This window comes from Pogona vitticeps, chromosome 1 (genome assembly GCF_051106095.1).
Source record: "Pogona vitticeps strain Pit_001003342236 chromosome 1, PviZW2.1, whole genome shotgun sequence".
Lineage (NCBI taxonomy): Eukaryota > Metazoa > Chordata > Lepidosauria > Squamata > Agamidae > Pogona > Pogona vitticeps.
The window spans coordinates 211,314,397-211,340,800 of NC_135783.1; the positions used below are offsets into that span (position 1 = coordinate 211,314,397).

At 38.9% G+C, this 26,404-nt stretch overlaps 1 protein-coding gene across 13 annotated transcripts in view; it reads right to left on the minus strand.

Annotated features, from left to right (window-relative positions):
• Positions 1-22,383: 22,383 nt before the first annotated feature.
• Positions 22,384-26,404, minus strand: part of PKP4 (plakophilin 4) — a 163,928-nt gene continuing 159,907 nt past the window's right edge. For all 13 annotated transcript variants that reach the window (XM_078376264.1, XM_020801171.3, XM_072982738.2 and 10 more), the window contains one exon: positions 22,384-23,411. In XM_078376264.1, the coding sequence (XP_078232390.1) occupies positions 23,163-23,411 (249 nt within the window). In that variant the 3' untranslated portion in view covers positions 22,384-23,162. The remainder of the gene's footprint in view (positions 23,412-26,404) is intronic.

Here is a 26,404-nt window from a genome sequence, read left to right on the forward strand (position 1 = left end):
AAGCCAGTTGCTGCTTCTGTGCATGCGCCTGCCTCCCAGCTGATCAGGGCAAGCAGCTGGGGGCTGTGCGCATGCACAGAGGCAGTGCTTGGGCTCCATGCAGGGAAGTGGCGCTGTGAGGGTGGGGCAGCAGTGCAACAGGAGCAGGTAATCATGAACCATGACAAGCCACCATTTCCTAGGTCCATGCCCATCTTTACTGCAAGCCTGAACGATTTTAATCCAACAGATGATAAGGACAGCTTCAAAGGTTATGGTGGTCTCTTTTAAAGCAACCTGATGTTCCTCTTGTATGACACCACATAGAAGCTCCTTGCCTGTCCCAGGAAACAGAATTCTCACTTCTTGGCGCTATTGCTGCGATCCAGTTGGAAAGCAGTAAGTTAAAAGGGGGGATAGTCAGGTTGAGCTGAGCAGGGAGGAGGAAAGGAAAGCAAGAGAATGATTTGGGGTGTGGTGAATGGAAACTGTTCCCCCCCCCCCAATCATGTAGGTCTTCTTTTCAAAGGTCCAAACAGGGATGGGATAGGAGAGGTATAAAATGAGATATAAAAATGACCAGTTTTTCTGGTAAGGTTTTATCATAACCACCTAATTTAAATGTAAACAGGGATTTATCACCACCTTGGCTGTTAAAAAAATGCCTCCTGCAACTTGAACTTCATTGCAATTCCATGGCAGTTCCTTTCACACAGACAGCAATAAATGCTTTCCATTTCCCCCCCACTTCTCTGATGAGAAGCAGGCTTGCACTCCACATATGTGTCATTAAAAAAAAACTTGAATTTTTTCCATTCTCTATTGCTCAAAGTTTGAATGAGGCAATTTTCAGCTTTTGCTGACCTGTTGCCACCAAAAACATATGTATTTATCTAATCATGCAGAGATGAGCATATTCGTTCACATCATATTCCAGTTCTTCATGGAAGAACAAAGCTGAGTGTTGACTTACCTTGAAAAGGAATAGTTGCAGGAAATCCCAGTAGTGGGGAGGAGAGAAGATAGATCTGTAATAGTGTCCAAAACATACATACATACAGGCCAATGTAGAAAACTTATTAGAAAAATAAATATATATTTAAATGTAGGAATTGACTGCAGAATGTTTCTCATGCCCCAGAGATTATGTCTTCCCCAGCCACTTTTTACCTTCATTCAGAGTTTATCTTTCTGAATGGTTGTTATCAGGTGGTGTGAAACGTATATGGCCTTGATAATGTGTTCTTCAGTGATAGTGTGTGCTTCAGCAGTGCAGAAATATATACATATTTGCGCACTTTGGGGAACCTAACTAAGAGCCCATAGTTTTCTCCCGAAGACTTCCTTTTTGCTATTATAAAGACCCAATCTTGTTCCTTCAAAGGAAAACAAATCTCCCAGAAGGTATGCGCTGGGTGTGTCTATACTCTCAGACTTTCTGTTGTGATCTTGGGCAGTGCTGTGTAATAAGCAAACAGCTTCGTGGAAAGTTGGGAACCATAATATAGGATTACGAACACATGAACTGAATTAATATTCAGCAAACAACCAAGAGGGTGGGAGTTTCACGGTGCTAAAATGCACGACTGCAACCTAAACCCCAGAGGATCTGCATAGAAAAATAAATCTTAAGTATAAATACGTTTTGGTAGCTACTGGAGTAAGAAAAATCTCTTTATGGTTTCATGCTTTTGAGGAAGCAGGATAAAGCTGGAGAGATGCTGTACCCAGTGCTAAAGAAAGGAAAAGCCCGCATCAATCCTGGCTGTGTTGGTTAGCTTCAAGCAGACATTGACTTTGTATTTTAGAAAAAAAAAGAGACAGAAGCTTTTCTGTAGCTATATTTCACTTTTGGAGACCTGTCATCCTTGAAGAACGAGATTGTGATAAAGCACAAGGTGGTTTAACTCCAGCTTTGAACACCAACACTTATTTTTTTAAACAGACAGGCTTTTCTCGTTCAGTTATAGTCCGTTTGCTACAATCATAGAAAGATGATCTGTTTCTGTGAGAGTGTGAAGGCAGAAAAGGGGCCAATGACAAGAGCCGGTACTTTAGGTCTGAGAGCTTGGAAATGTGGACATCATGGAGTCAGGATCTAGATGGCTATCAAGACAGCCTCAGAATGTCCCCATATTCCATATTTCTACATATTTCCCTGTGCTTTAGATAATATATGTTGCATTTTTGCTTTGCTGCTCAAATAACATGTGAAAACAAGATTTATTTGCTTTGAGTTTTTGTGGCCTGTGGCCTGCCTGCTTCTTCAGATGAATCCTGAATCCAGCATGTCTGAACTTAATGCACTTGAAGATGTGTGCCATCAAGACAATTCTGGTGAGCCTTTCCAGGCTTTTCTAGGTACACAAAACACTCAGAAGAGGTTTACTTTTCCCTTCTTCTTAGGATATACTGGGACTGTACAGCTTGCCCAAGGCCACACAGGCTGGCTCTACTTACAGGAGGCACGGTGAGGAATCAAACTCCCAACCTCTGGCTCTGCAAGCAGATAGTTAAACCACTGAGCAATCATGCTGAAAGTGCCACAGGACCTTTTGGCTGTTTCTGTGGCCATAAACTAACTTAGCTGTCTCCTTGAAAAATATCATGTGAAAGGTACTTATAAGTTTAGGATTGGTCATGCATTCAGCAGCTTTTCCAGTGACCTACTTAATGTCCAGATGCTGTCCTTGCCCAAATGGCAAATTGCTTGTGGCATTTAGTGACTTGAAGATATGCCTTCATTCTGTTCTCAGAAGGTGCTTTCAGGAAATTTGAGAGCATTCTAATATTGCCTAGCGCACATCCCCTTGGTAATATTTACTGGAGGGTTAAAATCAATGCCAAAGTGTATCTGTGTTCTGATCTTTCACCAGAGTCAAATGGCAGCTGCCTCTTGGCACTCTCTAGCTGCAGTACAGGGAGCACGCAATCACTTTCTTAGAGATTTTAGCTGTCATAAATCTCCCATGAACATATTTTTCTCTTGTAAAACCCTTTAGATTTAAAAAAAAACCCCACACACCACATTTATTTTGAAATACAGCCTCCTAGGTTTACAGAAAAGGAGCTAATCATACAATCCTATGCTTGCCTGCTCAGCTAAGTTATGAGTTTCCTCCGAACTATTTGCAGTGCCTGCTAAAACAAAATAAAAATTCTATGTCAAAGGCAACCCAAGCTCTCTGAATTGCTGAACAAAAGCCAAAATTCTGTTCGATAACATAGTAAACTGCAGTAGAGTATGACTATTGAACCAACAGGGATTTGGAAGTCAACTTTTCTGTACGTTCCATTGATTCCAATGGGCCTGCTCTAACTCCCCAAGGATTCAGTGGACCTTCTCTAGTATGATTTACTACACTAAGCAACAGGATTTTGGCCATTGTATATTAAACCAGACTGACATGTTTTCTATGTTTTTGCAACCCTAAGGTCTCAGGTTCAATCTCCAGCTCTCCAGGGAGGCCTGGAAGAACTCCTTCCTGATACCCTGCAGGAGGGTTTTGGACTCCAGCAACTTAACAGTTGCTGCTTGTCAGTGTTGACAATACGTCCATCCATCTCAGTGTATGACAGCTTCCTCGCTCCTTCTCATGCCACCAAACCACCTCCCACAAACAAACAACCTAACAAAACTTTAATGGGAAAAATTATTTTAGCATTTGCAAAGAAAAAAACTGAGCTATACACTTTGCAACTGCTTCTCTTACCTGGGAATAAAGCAGCATTGAACTTGATGGGGCTGAGATGAGCTTGAGTAGACATGTATAATTTCACACTGTTAAATTATTCATACTTCTTGAAGGTCAAGGTTTATCCTTTACTTTGTGTCCAAAACAATCTGTTGATATTGTATATAAATTGGTTCAGTCCCCTCTCTATATCCTTCACTTATGTATATCGCAATATTAAATTTGCCTTCTAAAGAAAGAATAAAATCTTGATAATTCTGCCTCTTCAAGTCTACTTAACCAAATGTTACATTTCTCAATCATAGTCCTCCATTTTCTTTTTGAAGGCAGAAATTCCTGGTACAGTGGTGCCTTGCTTAACGATTACCTCATTAAACAACGAATCCGATTTACGATGGTTTTTTGCAATCGTTATGGGGAAAATTCACTTCACAACGATCGGTTCCCTGTTTCGGGAACTGATTCTTCACATTGCACCAATCTAAAAACAGCTGATTGTCGGGTTTCAAAATGGCCGCCCGTTGTGCAAAATGGCTCCCCACTGTGTTAAGGACGGATTCCTCGCTATACAGGCACCAGAAAATGACCGCCCTATGGAGGATCTTCGCTGCACGATGAGGCATTTCGCCCATTGGAACACATTGGTTTTCAATGCATTTCAATGGGTTTTAAAATTTCGCTTGATGACGATTTCGCTTAACAGCGATTTTAACGAAACGCATTATCGTCGTCAAGTGAGGCACCACTGTAATCCTATGAATACTAAGTCCAGGATTTAGTTGCAACTAGAGTAGGCAGACTGAATAAATGGGACTTGTGAGGTCAACATTTATGTCAATCCCGCTGTAACTGGCACTACCAATTCTATTTAGCCCATTATCCCCTATTTCATCTTTTTAGGAGCAACATCTACTTGCAATCTTTGATAGCTTTCTGACCAATGATTATATTTAAACTGTGTTCTAAACAGTACAGAAGAGAAGTCGTCATTGTATCAGTGCAGGCACTAGTTTGTCACCATCATCAGGCAATATGTGAAAAAGAGAAATAATCCTCAGATTATGTAAGGACTACTTTATACATTATTATACCACAGCATCAGCATCAGCCAACACTAATGAAGAGACAGAAAAACTAATTATCAGACCTGTGTAGGCACTGGTTTACATTATCACATTTACACAGCCCAGTGGCACACTGGAACAGTCAAAAGATCCAGCCCTGTGGTCCCCACGTCCGCACAGAAGCAAACGAAACAGCCTCAACCTTCCCACCAAAAGATACTCATCTAATAGAATAAATACAAAGTAAATTATCCAATGACAGAGGACGAGATGGTTGGACAGTGTCATCGAAGCTACCAGAATAATTTGACCCAACTCTGGGAGGCAGTGGAAGACAGGAGGGCCTAGTGTGCTCTGGTCCATGGGGTCACGAAGAGTCGGAAACAACTAACCGATGACGAAATTAACCAATTAACATTTTTAAATAAATCAAACAAACTGGGAAAGCAGTTGCCCATGGAGAAAAATAGGAAAATATATCTTTAAAAAATGCGCACAGCCCTTTTTATCAAAAACAAAGTAAAGTAAGCAAGCAGAGAAACGTTGAAAATAAAATCAAAGGCAGGCACTTCCAACTAAAACTAGTAGAATAGGGGAAGGTTTCTATCCCCGCTGCCACTTAATGTCTTCTCTTCTCTTCTCTGAGTCTAGCAGATAGCAGAAGGCACGCTACACCCATGCAGGAAAAATAATCCAAGAAAGGAAAGGACCAAGGAGGAACATTACTCCCCAAAGATACTGGAGTTGGGAGTACCAAAAAAATAATCCCAAGGAAGCATGCTGGCACACGCAGGCTGCCTAGCAGCAGCAGAAAGAATGGAAAGGGGGGGGGGAGGTAGTCTCTCCCAGCAAATCAAGGGAAAAATGCAAAAAAGAGGAAAGGATCCAAGATGGAGGCACAGCAGGTAGACAAGCAGGTAGCAGTCCAAGTTAGAGGACACCAGAAGTTCATGCACACAGAAGCACAGATGGAAAGAGCATTGCTTGCTGTGTTCCAGGCGCTTCCACAGATTCAGATGTTCTGCTCCCCAGATGTTCTGTCTGGACCCTGACAGCTGTTGCAATGCTATTGGATTAAAATTTTCTTAGCCTATTCAACTAAAGATGAAAGGGCACCATAAGATTACAAGATTCAGGGAACACACAATAAACACAGATCTTTGTGTATACAGTATATCTTTCATAAACAGGCATTGTTTATATTTTAGAGGCTCTCTTTTGGCAATTGCCAAGCAAACATAAATCATGATAGTCTTTAATGTCTTTCATTTAGACATGAATGGCACATCCCTACTTACAGACATCTACCTGCTTGTTCTGTCTCCCAACTGCTAAATGTGACCAAACAGAGTTGGTTTACCGTGACTAAAGTAAGCAGTCCTTTCTTCCCCCAACTTAAGATACCTTAACCAAGACTGCTGCTACTTTAGAATGAAAGCTTGTTTGTATTTCACTCTGCTTCCACCATTTGATTGTATGCAATTAGCTAATGTTGGTAGCTGAGCCATTTACAAATACACAATTGCTCCCTTGCCAACTCCAATTGCCTTTGGAAACAGACAAAAGAAGAGTCTCAGAAAGGGCGAAGGAAGAACAATGGTATTAACAAGATGCCTCCAAGAGGCTTCTGCCATTATATTTATTTACTACCTAATGTATCCAGACTTTGATCTTCCTTTTTGCTTAGCTTTTTTCATGCTGGCTTCCCCTGCTCCCCCCCTTCACACCAATAGTCACTCAGGCCAGCATTTGCTTCATGTGGAAGTGGAGCTCCCTACTTAGAAGCTGGAGAATACAGCAGGACCCCCATATCTGTGGGATCAATATCTGCAGTTTCACTTATCCATTGTTTAAAAATATTAAATTAAAAAACCTACAGAAATACAGATTTCAAGATATAATTATCAGAATAGTCCATTAGAGGGAAGCAGACACTGGGTCTAAAAGACTATGTTAGTGTTCACTATCATCTGCGGTTTTCAGTATCCGTGGGAAGGCTTGGAACTGATCCCCCACGGATACAGGGGCCCCCACTATACTGATTTTACATTTACATCCATCCAATAACTATAGTTTACAAGAACTATTTACAAGCCTATATAGTTTAAAGTTTAAAGCTGGGTTTGTTTGTTTGTATTACATCACAGTGTATCATCACTCAAGCCAGTGTTTGGAATGAGTAATTAAAATACACATGCTTGATGAAACAAAAGAAAAAGAGTTGACAGAAACCCACTGGACAACAAACTAATTAAAGTTGTAGACCAAGCAAAAAGATCTTACAGCAGTAGTTGATCTGACGCACTTTACAGAGGGCTCCAAAAGAATTGCCTATTATCAGCTGCTACTAAACGCTAATTATCAGTGAGCCCAGTTGGGACTCTGAGGAAACTGATTTAAAGATATAATCCAACCAGTTATTTAAGCCAGAGAAATGTTACGTGTCTAGCTTTTACTGTTTTAGAGATCTTGCTGGACAAACACTTTCAAAAATATTTAACCAGATATGTAAATTGAGGAATCAATTGTAGATTATCTGTGCAAAATTACTAGGAGGATTCCCAGTGTGGTGTAGTGACGATCTAGGACTCTGGAGAATAGGGTTCGAATCCCCACTTGGCCATGGAAACTTACTGGGGGAGTGGAACTGGTAACACCACTCCTTACATACCTCACTTATCTTGAAATCTCTCTTAGGGTCGCTATAAATCAGTTCTGACTTAAGGGCACAGAATGCACACAAAGTTACTAGCAATGTTTCTATCAGTTTCTACCATTTCTGAGATATTTTGGGACAACCAAATAGACTTCTGTTTATTCATTTCCTGTTTGACACTGGAATGGATTGCTTGCTCTATACGTATATATGTGGAGTCAGACTCTGTCGCTGGAAGTATTTATACAGCACCATAACTCTGTAAATGCCTCTTGCACTGCAGATCTTGCATGGAGAAGGACGATGGAACAGGTAGGCACCAACGCCCTTTCCAACTTTTCCAGCCCTAGCTCTATTTGGGTATTACTTATAAAAGTAAGATTGTTGCGTGAGGAAAGGGAGCATGTAGCTCCATCTCGTTCCAGTGTTTGTTATTTCCATGTCTGGAAGGCTATGCCTCTTGTACAGGGCAGGTTACTGTTTGTGTCTAGGTTCTCCTTATAAGCAAGAATATGAGAAAATCAGGGTTCTTGCTCACTTGAACAGGAACCTTTCCTCTGCAGACCTATCATTTTCTGTGAGAAATGCAACAACAGAGAGGGTGCTCCTCTTTTGCCCCATGGTGTTTACTTGTGTAAATGATGGTTGAATGAATTGGGCTTCTATGACTCACTGAAGTTAAGCAGATTAAGCTTTCCCCAGTAGCATTCTCTGCTAAATGACTGTGTCCAGTCACTGTTAAAAGACAGAGATGTAGGCCCAGGGTTCTTGTTTTTGTTTTTTAAAGCTAGGAATCTTTGTGTGGTCTTCTGCATGAGCAACTGTACTTAAAACACATGGAGCAAGATCAAAAGGAAACTTAGAATGACTCTCCTTTGAATAGAATGTGAAAAGGGTTGGCAAGAAGATATATCTCGTATAGACCAGATGGGTGGGGTACAAATCAAATCAAATAAAAAAATAATGATAAATCAAACAATAAATATCCCGTTGAATCCAGAACAGGATGAGACCTTAACCTTATTTCTCTGCTTTGTTTTGATAGTGTGGGAGGAAAACAGACATGGATGAAAGGAAATTATCATTCTACTGGGGTGCAAGTAAGATAGAAACACACCCTCTTCCTATTCAGTTTGTGAAGACTTCCTGACTGAGAAATAGCCTTCTCTCCCCTCCTGCTTTGGCTAATGTCATCAGGAAGATAAGAAACCGAGTCTTATTACTATTTAAATATCTGCTCTCTTCAAGCCCTGATATTATACCCAGAATATTTTAAGGGAGCTTAAACTTCTCACATATGGCTTTCTGCTTAAACAGTGTATTGCCAGCATTCCTGCGCTGCTCTACTCATTTGAAACACGAAAGTAACAAAGCCCTTGAAGAGCACCGTGTTAACACACAGATAAATCAAAATACTTTAGTGGCTTTGGCAAAGAAATCTTTATCTTGAACTTGTTCTTTCTTATCTGCCCACAAGGATTTGTCTGATTTAAGTAGTAGTTTAGATATTTTGTAGAAGGGCGATTCTTGACACTGTATATACACTTTAAAAGTTTTCCCATCAATCCGTGATTAATGGCCATAGAATCTGTAATTAAGCCACTGTCTGGAGATTGAATATTCCCTAGATAAATTGAGTCTCCTCTGCCTTTTGTTGTCACTGGAAGGAGAGAAATCAACTTGATTTATCTTTGTATTCACATATTTCTGTTTTACAATACATTAGAGGGCACTTAGCAAAATAATAGTGAGCTGAATTCTTTACTAGCTTGCCAAAGCTTTATGAAAATAAAATAAATGCTGTTGTGCACAATAAACAAGAGTCTCAAAGGCATTCTTCCAGGCCCTTTTCCAGATTAGCCACCCCACTTACTCATCACAAGCTAATTCTTCCTTTACTGTTCACCCCAAGATGTTCCTCTTTCATTTCTGAAGCTCAAGCCTTCTGTAAATGAGCAGTCATTTGAAAGGCAGCCTGGTCTCACAGAGGGAAGTACCTATAGTCACTGGACAAAAAGTACTGCAGACTTGGAAAAAATGCTAATAATCTAATCCAACTTCCGTCCAGTGTAGGAAATTTACAGAAAAAGCATCCCGTTCAAATAGCCTACAGTGCTGGTGAGTCTACAATTTTCCGAGGCATTCTGTCCCACTGTCTCTTATCATCAATCTTTACTCACCAGGAAGTTCTCACTAAGATTTGGTTGGAATTTCCTTTCTGGCAATTTGAATCCATTGATTTGGGTTCTACCCTGTGGAACAGCAAAAAACAAGTTTGCTCTATCTTCCACATATCAGCTTTTCAGATATCTGAAAGTGGCAACCAGGCTACCTCTCAATCTTTTCTTTCCCAGGAGAAGCATATGAAGTCTCTCACTCATTTGCCACAGGATTTGATGACTAGACCCAGCCAGTACATCTTACACTGCAATCCTTATATTTTATCATACTCTATAGAACATGTGTGTGCGTGCATGCCCACTTATAGAAATATTATTTATACACACACACACCTTGAATGACCAAAGAATGCTTTCTCATTGCAAGCCTACAGTGGATATCTATGATGACGTGTTAATGCAGTTTTGTTATTTGTTTAATGTAAATCCTGCCCTTCCTTGAGGTGGCTCAGTGTATATCAATACAGTATCTGCAAACACAGATCTAAAACTGAGAATCATAAATATCTAAAATCACAAATATCCAAAACCATAAATTACAAATGTACAATGTAACAGAAATACTAAAATGCAATAAAAACAATGCAATGAAGTAAAAACAACGTAAACAGGCAGCAGTAAAAGGCAAATTTAACACTTTTTTTGTTTTTTGTTTTTTGTAGAAACTGATGTTTGTAACTGATGTCAGAAAGATAAAAGATATGTGAGGCAAACCAGTCTCTGACTGAAGAACATTCCAAAACCAGAGGGGTACCACCGAAAAAGCCTTGCCATGCATGGTAGCCCTACAGGCTACACTTTGTTGACAATTCTAGATAGAATCTATTCTGTCTGAAAATACAAGAGTGACTATATGCAGGATACAAGGTGGCATGAATGGAAGACAGCGCTGCTTGTCCCAGGTGCCAAATTGCTGGTTACAGCTCTGCAGAAAGGCTATTCTTATGTCCTACCAATCACCAATCACCTTTTTTTGGGAACTGTCACTATTTAATCATATGATACAGTTCTTGAATTGCCTAACTGGCCACAAAATATATCTGAGATTGTAAGCATTCAAATATCAGACAAAATATTAATAGCATTTTGGATATTCAGTGTAAAACATATTAAATGTGGATGACTTCCCATTTTCATACATAGTAAGACAGTGTGTTTTATATAGACAACACATACACATCCCTCAGAAGAAAGGCCGTTTCCATACAATCACTGACATGTACAAAATAAGTCCACGTGGCCGTATTATCCCTCGGTCACAGCCCATCACAGACTGGCATAGAAACATCCATTTATGGGGCAGGAGGGCTCGAGTTCACAAAGTTCCTCCTGCACATCACACTGCATCGGTTGTGAGACACGTCCAGGGAGGAGGATGCAGCTGCAACAACAGCCATGACCGTCCGCATGTAAGTGGAACATAAGGCGGCAGTAGCTGTGTTTGATACTCTCTCGGCTTGATTCAGAACAGTGATACAGTGACAGCAGTTCCCACTGGCAGAGATAGGTAATAATAGTTAAATAGAAATGATGTATGCGCCTTTTTTCTTCAAAAAGGAAGGAGGGAAGAACATGTGTACTTAAAAAAAACTTAAATGCAACTCTTATGTTTTGTGCCTTAATGGGGCACGAAACAGCATGAAACATGATGATTTAGGCCATTTTCTCTCTCTGTTTATGCTCCATGATTGAAGGAAGGGGTTGAAGGAAGGTGGAATCATGACCACTGGGAAGTTGCAGAACACCTGGGAAATTTCTGATGCATCAAGCAAAGACAGGATATTATGCACAGGAGGATGAGTTAGTTGGGAGAAGGAAGAGTCGGGCCACAAGTGAGATGTGGAGAAGATGGAGAAGCATAAAAGAAGAGGAGCAAGGTCTGGAAGATATTATTATTATTATGGAGATCATCTTATTTGTCTCTGGAACAATTACTCCAAATGAGTGTCAGTGCGACTTGTTTGTGTATGCACATGTGTGTGTGTGTGTGTGTGTGTGTGTGTGTGTGTGTGTGTGTGTGTGTGTGTGTGTACTCCAAATGAGTGTCAGTGCGACTTGTTTGTGTATGCACATGTGTGTGTGTGTGTGTGTGTGTGTGTGTGTGTGTGTGTGTGTGTGTGTGTGTGTGTGTGTGTGTGTGTGTGTGTGTGTGTGTTGGATTCTTTCTGGACTACCCTCTTCTCATTCTTTTCTCCTAGCAGATCCCCATCTATCCCTGACCACACACTCCCTAGACAAGACTAGGGCAATGCTACTCTATGTAATTCCTTCCATTACACAGAGCACAGTGAGAAGACCAAGACATGGAAGGAAACAGAGAAAAGCATCAACTAAGGATCCAAGATTCTAGATCCAATGAAGCCTGAATTCTCACTATATACTAGAATATCCAAACTGAGGTTATTATTATTTTAACATACCATGAGAAAACAGGATTCACTGGAAAAGACCAAACATGAGAAGGACTGATAAAGGAAACCACAGCCTTAGGTATGCAAGACCTGAGCAGAGATGTTAATATTAGGATTTTAGAGGTCCTTAAATCATGTGGCCACTGTAAGTCAGAAGCAACCTGATGGCACATAAGAACAATTTATCCCACTTGATTTACATTTCACCAACTACTGCAGTTGCTAATGTCACCATCTCCAGCATTTTAATGAAATGTTTTGCCAGTTCTTTGTTCCCAGGCAGCAATGTTATAATATAAACATCACCACTCTTCCACTTTCAACATATGGGCAGAGACACTTGTGCAAAGCCTTCTTGGTGGTAATAATACATATGGCTACTTGGCAACACGCATAATAACTGCAGTCCAATGCAGAACTTCCTTGGCCAGCCTCTCTGCTCAGTTGCTCGTGTTTCCTTGAAGAGCAAATGCTTACTTGGTAGCATAGTAATAAAGCCTTTAAATGCAAGTTTTAATGAAAAAGTACTTTGCTAACCAAAACCTGTGACAAACCTGAAGTGTTTTGCAACATACTCCTTTACATTCATATTGCCATTTGAACTACATTGCAAAAGGTCTCCCTGTTTTGCTGTGTCACACAGACACACACACACACCAATTTATAATTCAATTCAGGGATGGGGGGAAAGGGGAATAGTTTAAAACAATTGATCCCACCCCCACCCCAGATCACCAGCTGACAACTCAAGATTTAGTGGAATTAGGGCAATTAGGCGTTTTCTACAAGATTAATGCTTTTTCTTAGCATTCTCCAGCCCTGGAGTTCAGGTTTCCCATTTTATTAATAATAGGAATAACACAACCTTTATTTCGTTCAGAGAAACAACAGTTTCTTTACTCCTTTCTTTTAAAAGTATGTGCAAACCTATCTTGTATTGGCAGCTGCCTGAATTTGGTAGGCTGGGAAAAATTTCCACCGACTTTCATGTAAACAAGCTGATTTACTCAGATAAAAATGCTGACTATATTATATATTTCAACAGCCCTTTGAGGCACTAATGGCCTGGAAAATGTTTACACTTAGCAGCGAGTTCAGATGTGATGTTATGAACCGTCAAGAGTTCTGCTAACAAATGAGCCAAGATTCATTAAAAATGAAAGGGAGGGTCACGTTGAAAGAGAAAACTCTGCCACTCTTGCCCTCCATTTATAGCATACCTGCCACCAGACAGCACTCTGCAATTAATCTGCATATTGGTTGAAGTCATGCACATTTTATATTGGCTAAAATGAGTTCCTGCCTATGGATGTGGTATTGTGGCTATAAATCTAATATAAGGGAAATGCTATGTATTTAGGAGAAGAAAAACACCTTTCTAAGATCCAAGCAAGCTGGCTGGATAGTGGCTTAGGTATCTGGCTGCATTGGGAGTCTGATCTCCCACTGTGCCTCCTGGGGGAAGAGTCAACCTATACAGCCTTGGGCAAGCTGTACAGTCCCAGGATGCCCCCAGAAAAAGGGAAGGGTAAACTATTTCTGAATATTCTCCAGTTAGAAAACCTTGGAAAAGGTCGCCATCAGTCGAAATCACCTTGATGGCACATAATGATTATTTATTATTAAGACCAAAGCAGGATCCAAGTATACATCACAAAATAAAATCTGGACATTTTTTAAATTTGCCAAACAAATACAAGAATACAAAATACAGTACTGTACTTACTAATACAATCTAAAACACAGTGCTCCCCCATACCCACAGGACCCTTTGGAGCAGAACTTTTATTACGAACTTCCTTTCCAAAATTGTATTGATTGTTGCTTAGAGGCTTTCCCATTTCCTTTCACTAATACAAATTCAATAAATCTACCCCAAATAGCATAAAAATATTTAAACTTATTTCCCCTTTTCATCTTAAGTTCAGTAGTCAATTTATCATTTAACACAATGTCCCATACTTCATTATACCAACCTTCTAATTCAATATCATTTTTATCTTTCCAGAATCTAGCTATTAATATTCTAGCACTTTTTTAATCCTTAAACAAATCAACTAAACCCTTCAAGTTTGCTGGGAATTTTTTTATTTCGGTCACTAATTTTAGTGGTGAAGTAAAGGGACATAACTCTTTTTTATATCTGTTCCAGACATTTAACATGTTTCTTAAAAAGGGATGTTCACTTTTACAAATATTTTTCAAATTCCCATTTATTTCTGAGGATTCCATATCCCACCAAATTAACCTTCCTTTGTTATATATCATATCTCCAATAAATCTTAATTGATTCGCTATATAATAATTTTTAATGTTAGGAATACCTAAACCTCCATTTTTTGAGGCTTATAATCTTTTATTTATTTATGATTTTTTTACCTTAATTACAAAATCCATTAATTAATCCCTACCAATACTTAAAATCTTCTTCTTCTAATTGTACTGGGAGCATCCTGAATAAAAAAGTAAATTTTGGTAATATTTTCATTTTGATCCTAGTGTTTCTCCCAAACCACAATAGTTTCAATTTAGAATACTCCTCCAATTTATCTTTAATATCACTTTTTAATTTCTTAAAATTTTGCTCCTTTAATTTTTTAGTCACTTTAAATATATTTATACCTACATATTTAATATAATTAAACATTTTAAAACCTATTTATTTACAAACATTTCTTGTTCATATTTATTGTAAACATCATAGTGTTTTTGCCAGTTCATAGTTAATCCTGTTATTTCCCCAAATATTTCTAAATGATTTTTAATTTTATCAATACTTTCTAACGGGTTTTAATGATTAATAATGGACCATCAGCAAATAAATTAATTTTAATTATATCATTTTTACCTAATCCTTTAATTAATTCATTATTTCTTATTGCAGTGACAGATTTTACTTTCTTGGGCTCCATGATCACTGCAGATGGAGACAGCAGTCCCAAAATTAAAAGATGCCTGCTTCTTGGGAGGAAAGGGATGACAAACCTTGACAGCATCTTAAAAAGCAGAGACATCACCTTGCCAACAAAAGTCGGCATAGTCAAAGCTATGGTTTTTCCTGTAGTGACGTATGGAAGTGAGAGCTGGACCATAAAGAAAGCTGACCGCCGAAGAATTGATGCTTTTGAGCTGTGGTGCTGGAGGAGGATCTTGAGAGTCCCCTGGACCGCAAAGAGAACAGACCTATCCATTATGAAGGAAATCAACCCTGAGTGTTCACTGGAAGGACAGATCCTGAAGCTGAGGCTCCAATACTTTGGCCATCTCATGAGAGGACTTCCTGGAAAAGACCCTGTTGTTAGGAAAGTGTGAAGGCAAGAGGAGAAGGGAATGACAGAGGATGAGATGGTTGGACAGTGTCATTGAAGCTACCAATATGAATTTGACCCAACTCCGGGAGGCAGTGGAAGATAGGAGGGCCTGGCGTGCTCTGGTCCATGGGGTCATGAAGAGTCAGACACGAATGAACAACTAAACAAACGAACGACGAACAGTTTTTAATCATATAAAACAATATTGATGAAAGTGGATAGCCTTATCTTGTACCTGGGCCTAGAAAAATCCGCTCTGTTTAAACCATCATTAACTATTACAGTACTTCTGAAGTATTATCTGAATATAATTGATCTATAACCCCAATGATTCTACAAAATTCCCAACATTAAAACAGCTTTAATGTTGGCCATTCCACACAATCAAAGGCCTTAAATATGTCTATTGCCTTTGTTTATTCCTTTTCTACCTCATATATAATGTTCAAAGCTCGCCTAGTTAAATTATCAATTTGTCTTCCCTTCATAAAGCCACATTGATCCTCTTTAATGTAATTTGCTATAAATCTATTTAATCTATTTGCTAGTATAGCAGTAAAAATATTGGCATTTTGATTTATTAGAGATATAGGCTTATAAGATCCCGGGTCTGTTAGATCCTTGATGGGTTTTGGAATAAGAATACAGTGGTACCTCGCTAGACGATGATAATCCATTCCACTGAAATTGCTGTTTAGTGAAATCATTGTCTAGCGAAAAGGATTTCCCCATTGGAATGCATTGAAACCTGTTTAATGCGTTCCAATGGGGAGGAATCGTTGTTGTCCAGCGAAGGTCGGCCACAGGAAAGCCGCTTTGCGAACTGTCGATCAGCTGTTTAAATCGCTGTCTTGCGAAGCTTAGGTCCCGAAAACACCTGTTTGTGAGCGCGGAGGGAGCTGTCAAAATCGTCATCTAGCGAAAATCAGTTTGCGAAGCAGGGACCAAACATTGTCCAGTGACATTCCCCCATAGGAACCACTGTTTTGCGAATCGCTATAACAATCGCAAAAAGCTCATGTCTAGTGAAAAAACTGTCATGTGGAGTAACTAGCAAGGCACCACTGTAGTTAATGAGTGTTTCCAAGAAGGTGGCATTGTCTCTCCTTCCAATATTTTATTATAAAACATTTTTAGCTTAGGTATCAAACTGGAACTAAGATGTATTCGCGAAGGCTTTCACGGCCGGAATCTAATGGTTGTGGGTTTTTCGGGCTCTTTGGCTGTGTTCTGAAGGTTGTTCTTCCTAACGTTTCGCCAGTCTCTGTGGCCGGCATCTTCAGAGGACAGCACTCGGTGCTCTGGTGCAATATTCTTTTATCACAGAGACTCGCGAAACATTACGAAGAACAACCTTCAGAACATGGCCAAAGAGCCTGAAAAACCCACAACAACCATTGGAACTAAGATGTTTATAATATTCTGAACCCAATCCATCAGGGCCTGGTGTTTTACCATTTTTCCATTTATTAATGACTTCAGCAATTTCTTTTTCTTTAATCTCTTCTTCTAATATTCTTTTATCACATTCCAATAATTTAGTTTTTAAATTCTCATGTATATATGGTAATTTCCTGTATCCTCTTTCAGTACGTTTCCTTTATATAATTTCTGATAAAATTATTGAAAAATCTTCAATTTCTTTCACTATATTACAGCTCTTACCTGTTCTATCTTTAATTACCCCAATCATGTTTTTCAATCTTCTATTTTTGCACATTCTAGCTAATAATTTTGAGTTTATTTCTAAATTTTTTAAAAAATCCTCTTTATATACAGTGGTGTCTTGCTTAGCGATTGCTCCATTGAGTGATGAAATCGATATGCGATGGACTTTTGGCCATCACTGGAGCGATTGCTTAGCGATGGCCCCTATGGCTAAAATTCACTTTGCGATGATCGCGGGGAAGCGATCATGGCAAAGCAACTTTTTAAAACAGCTGATTGGTGGCTCCAAAATGGCCGTCACAAAAACAAAATGGCCACCGCTGTTTTGCCTTGCTTTAGAGGCACCCAAAATGGCTGCCACTATGGAGGAATTTCGCTTTAAGGTAAGTTTTTAGCCCGTAGGAACATATTTAACGTGTTTTAATACGTTCCTATGGGCTTTTTAATATTGCTTAGCGATTAAATCACTTAGCGATGTTTTTTCCGGAACGGATTAACATCGCTAGGTGAGGCACCACTGTACATCAAATCCCTCTGAACCTTCTCTGTCTCTAAGTTTTCTAGTTCCTTTCTCTTTGCCTGAATTTCTGCCAATATCCTTCTATCTCTTTCTAAAAAAAAAAATATCTGGCTTTCCAAATTTCTCAGTTCTTCTTTTATCTCAAATCTAGACATTCCTAAGGCTTGGTGAGGCAGGCTTGGTATTACCTATGTGTAATCCTCTAGTTAATGAAACAGAGTTGGGAGCATAGGCCAATGTATTTGTGAGAAAATATTTTTTATTAACCATATTAATCATACTAAACAAAAATATAATAGCAATATGTTCTTTTTTGATATCAGAACACAGCACAATTTAAAATTATGAACGCATATGAAATATAGGTACTGTAAAATTGATAACAAATTAAAAGACTCAATATTTTTTACCAGAAGGGGGCTACCTCAACAGTCTTATCACAGCCATTTGCTAGATCTTCTTTTGCACATGTGGTGGGGCATAAATTGCATGCACATAAGTGCTGATGTTAAAGTACAAATGTCTCACGTCGTGGCCAGAACTTTAACTTCTGAGCTAGATGCTATTAGGCAATATTAAGCAGTATCCTTACTGGAGGAGTGAAAAAAAAGTTGTGTGCACCCTGAAATTACCAAAGGAAGCCTCTGCTGTTGAGGTCACCCATGATACACACAGAGCTGCACAACTGGATTTTAGCCTATTTATTTAAAAAGGCATTTTGCAACAAATTCAACATTTTCTGGTACCTTAAAATGTTAGCAAGTTTCATTTGGCTCAAGCTTTTGTGGACTTCTTTGATGTATCACTTCTTCTGATACATCAGCTGTGGAGTATAAACAAGAAAGGTACATGCTAAATAAAACTCGTTAGTCATTAAGTCTCACACAGACTCTCTTGGTTTCGAAGCAACAGATTAAATGACTAATCCTCTCAAAATAGTTTAATGGCCATGGTACTTGCGTTTTTACGGAATTTTAATCTGAATCTTGTTGTCTGCCTCAAATAATCAAGATGGTGTGTGCTAGAAGTCCCATTAAAAATCGAAGCCTTCCAAACCTTGCACAACCACTCATCCAGATTAGGTGCCTGTCCACACTCTTAGTCAGAGCTTGGACGTTAGCTGTAACATGTAGCAGCGTTACCTGAAATTAGTTCCTTTTGACTAAAACAATGGAGCAGCTGTTTCGGAGGCAAAAACCATGATCATTCCCGGGAGTTTGTGGAAACAAAAATGGGAATCAATACGTAGTTTTAAAAATCTGCTAAAATTTGAAAGAGCTTTCTAACATGTATCCAATTAAATATACAGTATTGTGGGTGCTAAAATCTTGTATCACAATAACTTTTTTAGTTTTCCATGGTGCTAGAGAGCCTCCTTTTCTTGTAATAAAAGCACCTCATTACAACCTCCACCCCCTCCCTAAACCCAGACACAAGGTTGCTACTGAGATTTTAAAAAACCCAACAACACACAAACACAATCAGAAAAAGACTTTTCCAATTTGACTCACAGAGCATGTTGCCACACTGGTGTTGGAAAGCTGGATACTTTAGTAACTAAAGCTTGGATTGTGAGCGGTGACATCCTGGTTCAGGTCTCAGTTTGTCATATATCAGGTGGTTTTAAGTCTTTCTCAGCCTAAATCTTCTCAGTTCTAAATCTTATTACAGTCATGCATGGGAAACATTTGAAAAATAAAATCAGGAAAAGTGCTGTATGTAAATACCAAGTGCTGTTATTGCTGTTGCTATATGCTGTTAAGTCACTTCTGACTCATGGCAACCCTATGAATGAGTGATCTTCAAAATGTCCGGTACTCAACACCTCTGCTCAGGTCTTGTAAGCTCAATCAAGCCTGTGGCTTCCTGTAGGTAGTTAGTCATATTTGGTCTTCCTTTTTTCCTGCTGCCTTCCACCTTTCCCAGCATTATTGTCTTTACCAGAGAATCCTGTCTCCTCATAATGTGTCCAAAGTAGGATGGCCTTAGTTTCAATGTTTCTGCCTCAAAAGAGAGTTCAGGTTTGATTTAATCTAAGACCCACAGGGTATCCCGCAAAGCTCTCCTCTGGCACCATATTTCAAACAAATCAATTTTTTTCCTGTTGTTTTTCTTAAATGTCCAGCTTGCACACTCATAAATGGTGATTGGAAACAAAGGAGTGTGGATGATCTGGGTTTCCAAGGACACATCCTTGGATGTGCTGTTATTACGGTTGTGCTGTTTTCCAAATTGTAGTTTATTGTGTAGCAAAACGTATTTTCTGTTGCTTTCTTAAAAAAAACCAGTCTGTTAAAGCCTTCCTGCCACACAGACTGTGGTTTCATGGAAAAGGTCAGTAACCTCTGAACTCGTACAATAAGACATCATGACATTTTGGAAGGCAACAGTGACCCTACATGCATTACCATCACAACCTCATTTGTAGATGTTTAGAACAACAATCTGTCTCAGCCCAATCCTTTTTTCTCCCAAATAGCATATATAGATAATAATTGTTTCTCCCTTTTCATACTGGCACCCTATTTTTTCAAAAAAAGCATCTTCCCCTCCCCACCTTCAAAGGCTGTCAGCTCTAACAGCTACTTTTCATCACTGTAATTGTTCTCACTGGAGAGGTCAACCTGTAGTCATGAGCTTAACATACTGACCAGGCATTAATCCTGCATTAAGGGGAGAGGGTAGACATGCCAAAAAGAAATAAATAGAAACTCCCTATTGCATTTGATTTGCATAATTAATACTCCCATGAGCTAGAAAGTGTACGCATTATGAGATCATTAAAAACAACAACCAAAAAGAACCTCAATAGAACCTGGGCAAAGCTGAAACATGGCAGAGCACATTGAGGTGAGCCAGTCAGCTACTGTATTTCCATATACTGAAAGGAGATGTGTAAGTATAATAGCTTGTTCTTGGACACTTCAGCATGCTGAATCTGGATACTGGTAGTACCTCCCTTAATATGTCCTGGAAATCTGCAATTCTTAGTAGAAAATGTTTTTGGCCTTGGGGTCAAAAGTGTAAGATTTTACAAGAAAACAAATGAATAAGTGTTAAAAGTAAAGGAGATCTATTGAATCATACTAACGGCATTTTACGGATTTCTCTTGATCAGAAACAGCTATTTAAAAAACCATGGAACACTGAAATAATTATTTTCTTTCTAATGTTTTTCAGCTAGCAAGCTCTTTTTTTAAATCAATGGATTTGCCATGGTAGGGGCAGATGATTGTCCTAGGAAAGACAGGTTTGGCAAAGAAAAATGAGTTTGAGTATGGATAAAAACCTCCAGCTCTGTTCTTGCAAAATTGGCCTTTTCCACAAAGTCTCTCCCAGAGAACAATGTCTTCCGTATTTTCCCCTTTGCATTTCCTCCAGGATTCTTGTCCTCAGAAGGCCCTAAGGTCCCAGTCATCTTCGAGGCAGGGCCCTGAATGGCTGCAGAGAATAGCTCTTGCTGCTCCTTGATGCAAGGTGACAAGTAGTAGGAACTTGAAGATTCAGGTTACTCTTGGTCAGGATGAAAAAGGAAACAATTGCCCAGCACTAAAATGTGCCATGTTGTGAGTTGCAGCCAGCCATGTTGTGAAATCATAGTTTTTAATTTTGGCCTTCATGCAATAAGGCATCATTGCAACAAATGGACATTCATAAAAACATCCACGTGTGGCATCCATGCAGCTGAAATCACTGACTTTCAGAGCAGACACTCCACAGCAATGTGCTTCAGCACAAAGAGGAATTCTGGGGCGGGATTAGAAGGCACAGGATAAATTTACCTTACTGAAGCGATGCACAATGCCTGAGTCTCTACGAATGGCAGTTTAAATTCCATAGAATACAGTGGGGTCTCTACTTAAGAACGTCTCTACTTAAGAACAATCCAACTTAAGAACAGCTCCATTTGCTAAATTTTGCTTCTACTTGAGAACAGAAATCCAAGATAAGAACAGGAAAAAAAAACCTTTCCTGCTCTTTTTTTAACCTTAGGTCATCTTAGGTTAAAAAAAATTCTCCCCCTAGTGGTAGAGTACGTATTAACCAGCTTTGCATTAGTTCCTATGGGAACTAATGCTTCAATGTACGAACGCACCTCTACATAACCAAAAAAACAGCCAGAACGGATTAATTGGTTTTCAGTCCAGTTCAGTTCAGGGAAATTTTGCTTCAACTTAAGAACGTTTCAACTTAAGAACACCATTCCAAAACGGATTAAGTTCTTAAGTAGAGGTTCCACTGTAGTTTCTATGGACGGAAAAGAGCAGATACGGATTAAATGGTTTTCAATGCATTCCTATGGGAAATGCACATTCAACATAAGAACTTTTCAACTTGAGAACCACCTTCCAATACGGATTAAGTTCTTAAGTAGAGACCCCACTGTAAAGGCAGGATACAATTTGAATTTGCAGGTCTCTTCACAGGTCGTAAGGACAGGTGAGGAGCAGAGAATGAGGTGCATTTTTTTCTGCAAATACCTTTCAGACGTAGACAATATCTCTCTATGCCTCCTTAAAATTTTGCAGTGCCCATCTTACAAACATGTAGATAGATCTAAATATTTAGCAATTGTCAGTAGATTTTGAGGGAAATGACTGCAATCAATTAACACTCATTCGTGAAAGCATTAGAAACAAAGTGAGAGGGATATGTGCTAGCTGGACAGACTGCTGAAAAAAAAAGTAAAGGAACTTAATTCTCCCCCTTTACTCATTAGTGAAAGTAAAATACAACAGATAGGATTTTTGACTTTATAAACTCTGGAACATTGACACGGTTATCTAAATGCCTGGATATATTTTTAACCGGACTTGACAACTCACAACAAGCATTTATAACTGTTGTATTCATCCTTTGACAGTAAACATGGAGAATAAAGAAGACGGAGCAGGGAACTATGTTCCATGGATGAGACGTCCACATTTATTTATTTATTTTTTCCCATAGGCATTAAAAATGGCAGTGAATTATTCTGTGAAAGAGGCAGGGAATGAGAAAGGTGCAGATATACTGGTCTGAGGTTTGTGCTTCAAAATTACACCATTCATTTGAAAAACAAAATGATATTTATTTATAACAATTTATGTTCCTTCTCTCTCTCTTTCTCTCTCAACTCTTTTAAAAGCTGTCAGTTTTTGAAATCAGTTTTAAAATGACACACGGCATTACAAACGATGGCACTTCCAACCAATGTGGCATTTCCATATTTACACCAACTAAAAAGAAATTTACAAGACATGATAGCATACAATCTTGACATTTAGTAGTAGCAGTAAACAAGAGCATCCATATTTTTCTGTACAAACTATGAGAACAAGACTTTTATTCACATTTTTTAAAAAAATCATTTGTAATTTGATCTGACCTATATATTTCTCAAATCCATTTCCCCTCAATTCTCAAACCTTTTCATCACATTGCCCACACCTTCACCAGACTATAGGAACTACAAGTAATTATGTCTAACATCTAAACAGAGCAAAAAAATTCTCCCCTTCCTGTTTCAATCCCATCTTCCTGGTAATCTCCCTTGAGGGAGAAAAGAATCTCTTCCTTGGTTTCCTTCTTTGTAATTCACTTCCACATTTTTCCTTTCAAAACAGCAAACCATTACTCAATCTTTTCTCAAGCCAAAGCTAGTAAGATACACTGTTCCTTTTTGTGGTTTTCTAATGCTACACCCAAGAGTCAGGCGACCCAGGGTACTGTTCTGCTCTGTAAGAAGGTCGTCTGGTGGAATAGAAGTCTACATAGTTTGTGGTTGATTTCAGTCCATACTGTGTGGTGTAATCTGTAGTAGTTGGGAAGTGAACTCGATCATCAAAATATGGATCTTCATAGCTATGTGGGGATTGCAAATACAACCTGTACGCATCATAGTTCTTTCTGTTGGAATCATCTTGACTGTAGTACAATTGCTGATGCTATTGGGAAAGCAGAACAAAACAAAACAAAACAACACCCACATTTATTCTGTTTTTTCCCTGCATAAAAGACCTCTGTGCATAAGATGCAGCTGTAAAATACCCATTTGTGTGAACATAAACTGTCTTGAGATATTTCTGCACAGAAAAGTAAAAACATTTATAAAACCATTTTAAAACTATATTTTAATTAAACCCCATTAGGTCCAGAATTTTCATTAGACACAACTCTGTGTCCAGAATAAGAACACCTGTAACTGTTAAAATGTATTACTAGATAAAAATGTCTTAGTGGAAATCAAAAGTCAGTGAAGTCAAATGACAAGAAACCTGATATCAAACTTCTGTATTTGTACAAAAAGCATTATGAAACTTGCCACAGAACATATAATTTTTGTAAACGTACTTAACAGGACTGCATTTCCAAAACTAAAGTAACAGCTTTCAAAATTTAAAATTGTTTGTGATTCAAAAAAAATGGTTGGACTACGAGAGTATTATTTGATATCCCATGTTCTCATTTTGTTCCTAGTTCATTTTTTATTAATTTTCTTCAAAACAGTTTGGTTGGTTGGTTGGTTTCTGCACTTCTATACCACCCTTTGTCCAGCAACAGGTGAATATATATGGAAGAAAAGCATTTGAAAGGATCCAAAGTAAACGGATCCAAAGAGAAGACTCCTTGGAAAAGACCTTGATGTTAGGAAAGTGTGACAGCAAGAGGAGAAGGGGACGACAGAGAATGAGATGGCTGGACAGTGTCTGCGAAGCAACCAAGATGAATTTGACACAACTACGGGAAGCAGTGGAAGACAGGAGGGCCTGGCGTGCTCTGGTCCATGGGGTCACGAAGAGTCAGACACGACTAAACGACAATGACAACGAAAGTAAACGGTACGCAACCCTAATTATCTTCATTTCTATCATACTTGGCAAAATCTTGTTTCTTAGCACAATAAATTGTACTGGAGTAGGTCCATTGAATCAATCGGGATTTGGTGAGTTCTTTTGATTCAAGTGGGCCCATTCTAACTGCATAGTAAGTTCCAGTCACCTATGATTATCAGCATGTTTAGATGTGTGATCAATTTCCTCCCCGTTGCTTGCATATAAGCTTTCAGTTCTTCTAAGTGTAATGTCAAATAGTCAAACAAAATTAAACTCTTCAGTACAGAAGAATAGTAAAATCATACTCTGTCCTTTTCTATTCAGTCCACCCATGGCTTCCTAATTTTTCTAATTGCCATGTCAAATATCTGAACATTTCACTATTGAAGACGAAATAAAAGTCTTGCAATCAAACTCATTCATCATTTGTCCAGTCTTTCCATTCAAAGCCCATGTGGTGACACTTCATCAACCTCCTCCTGGTAAAGATACTTAGAGTATTACTTCTTTTCGCCTTTCTTTATTCTTTGCAAATCTAACCGCAAATCTTGTTGTGCTATTGACTTTCTAATTTTGCTCCTATCCATCTGTACTTCTTTCTATAAGCATCCATAACTAGTCCTTCCTGTATGGTGAGCATCTTTTTGGCACCTGCTAGCTCTGATCTTGCCATGCATCTCTACAGGTGCAACACAAAGCTGTGGAACCACTATATGGCAGGGTGGAAGTGATGTTCATGAAGCACTTCTGCATGCATGCAGTGCAAAAGCCATAATGAGAAACATGTGACTGGTTGCCTGGGTGTAATGCCTTGCACAAGTTTACATTACATACTTAAAAAATGGTTGTTTACAGGTTTTAGGATAAGGAAAGTTTGTATACTGCTTTGCTAGAACACATCAGACCCTGATGTTGGGAAAGTGTGAAGGCAAGAGGAGAAGGGGATGACAGAGGACGAGATGGCTGGACAGTGTCACTGAAGCTACCAACGTGGATTTGACCAAATTCTGGGAGTCAGTGGAAGACAGGAGGGCCTGGTGTGCTCTGGTCCATGGGGTCACGAAGAGTCAGACACAACTAAACAACAAGAAGAACACTAAATCCTCTGTTTAATTTCTGTCTCACACTTGCTGTTTATCCTTGATCCAAACATCTGTTTTTTTGCTTTACTCTAGGCAGTGTTTCTTTTAAGGATACATGGTGGGTTTTTCAGCATTCTTCTGCATAAGCTATCCAATTCTTTGTGCACTAGCCAATTCTCATTACTGAACAAAACAAACCTTATGCTGTCAAACTGATGAGGAGCCTGGAATCTCAGCTTGTTGAAATCATGCATTTTCAAAGAAGTGGGTGCCAACAAACCTGCTCTAGACCTTTGCTTAATTTCCTTGTAATTTACACAGAAGGCCCCTTCTCTTGGATGCACACCTTAACTTGGTGAACGGCTTTGACTGTGTCAGAAAAGCCAAGCGCAATACTGCAAGGAGCCTAGAAATTATTAGCAATCTGGACTCATAGCAGAGAATTAAAGTCGACAAATAGAGGACATTTTCTATCGGACAATTACAAAGTGCTTTATTCTGAAAATGACAAACTCAGAAGAAATTGTTGTGGCCTTAATACTGAGTCAATATGTAACACAAGCAATTATGGACTATAATTCAAGATGTGAATGAATAATATCAATCAGATGTCTTGCAAAATCAGAATAACCATCATTTAAGTCTGCTCCAACGATAGATGCTGCAGAATAAAAGGAAAGCTTGCATGCTAACATCTGGGAATTGATCACATACCAAAACAAGATAGGCTGATAATTATAGGTGACTGGAAGACAAAAGTAGGAAACAAAGAAGAACCAAATGCTGATTATTTCGCCTAGGGGTAAAAAGCAAAACAGGTGAGCAGCTAATAGAATTCTGAAGCCAACAACCTGTTTATTGCAAATACATGCTCCAGGCAATCCAACAGATGACTGTACTTCAGGATATTACCATATCGGCAATACAAACAGACTATATAATTGAAAGTAATATATGGAGAAGCTCAATTCTCTCTCTCAAATAAGACCAGGCGCAGAACATGAAATGTTAATATTGAAAATG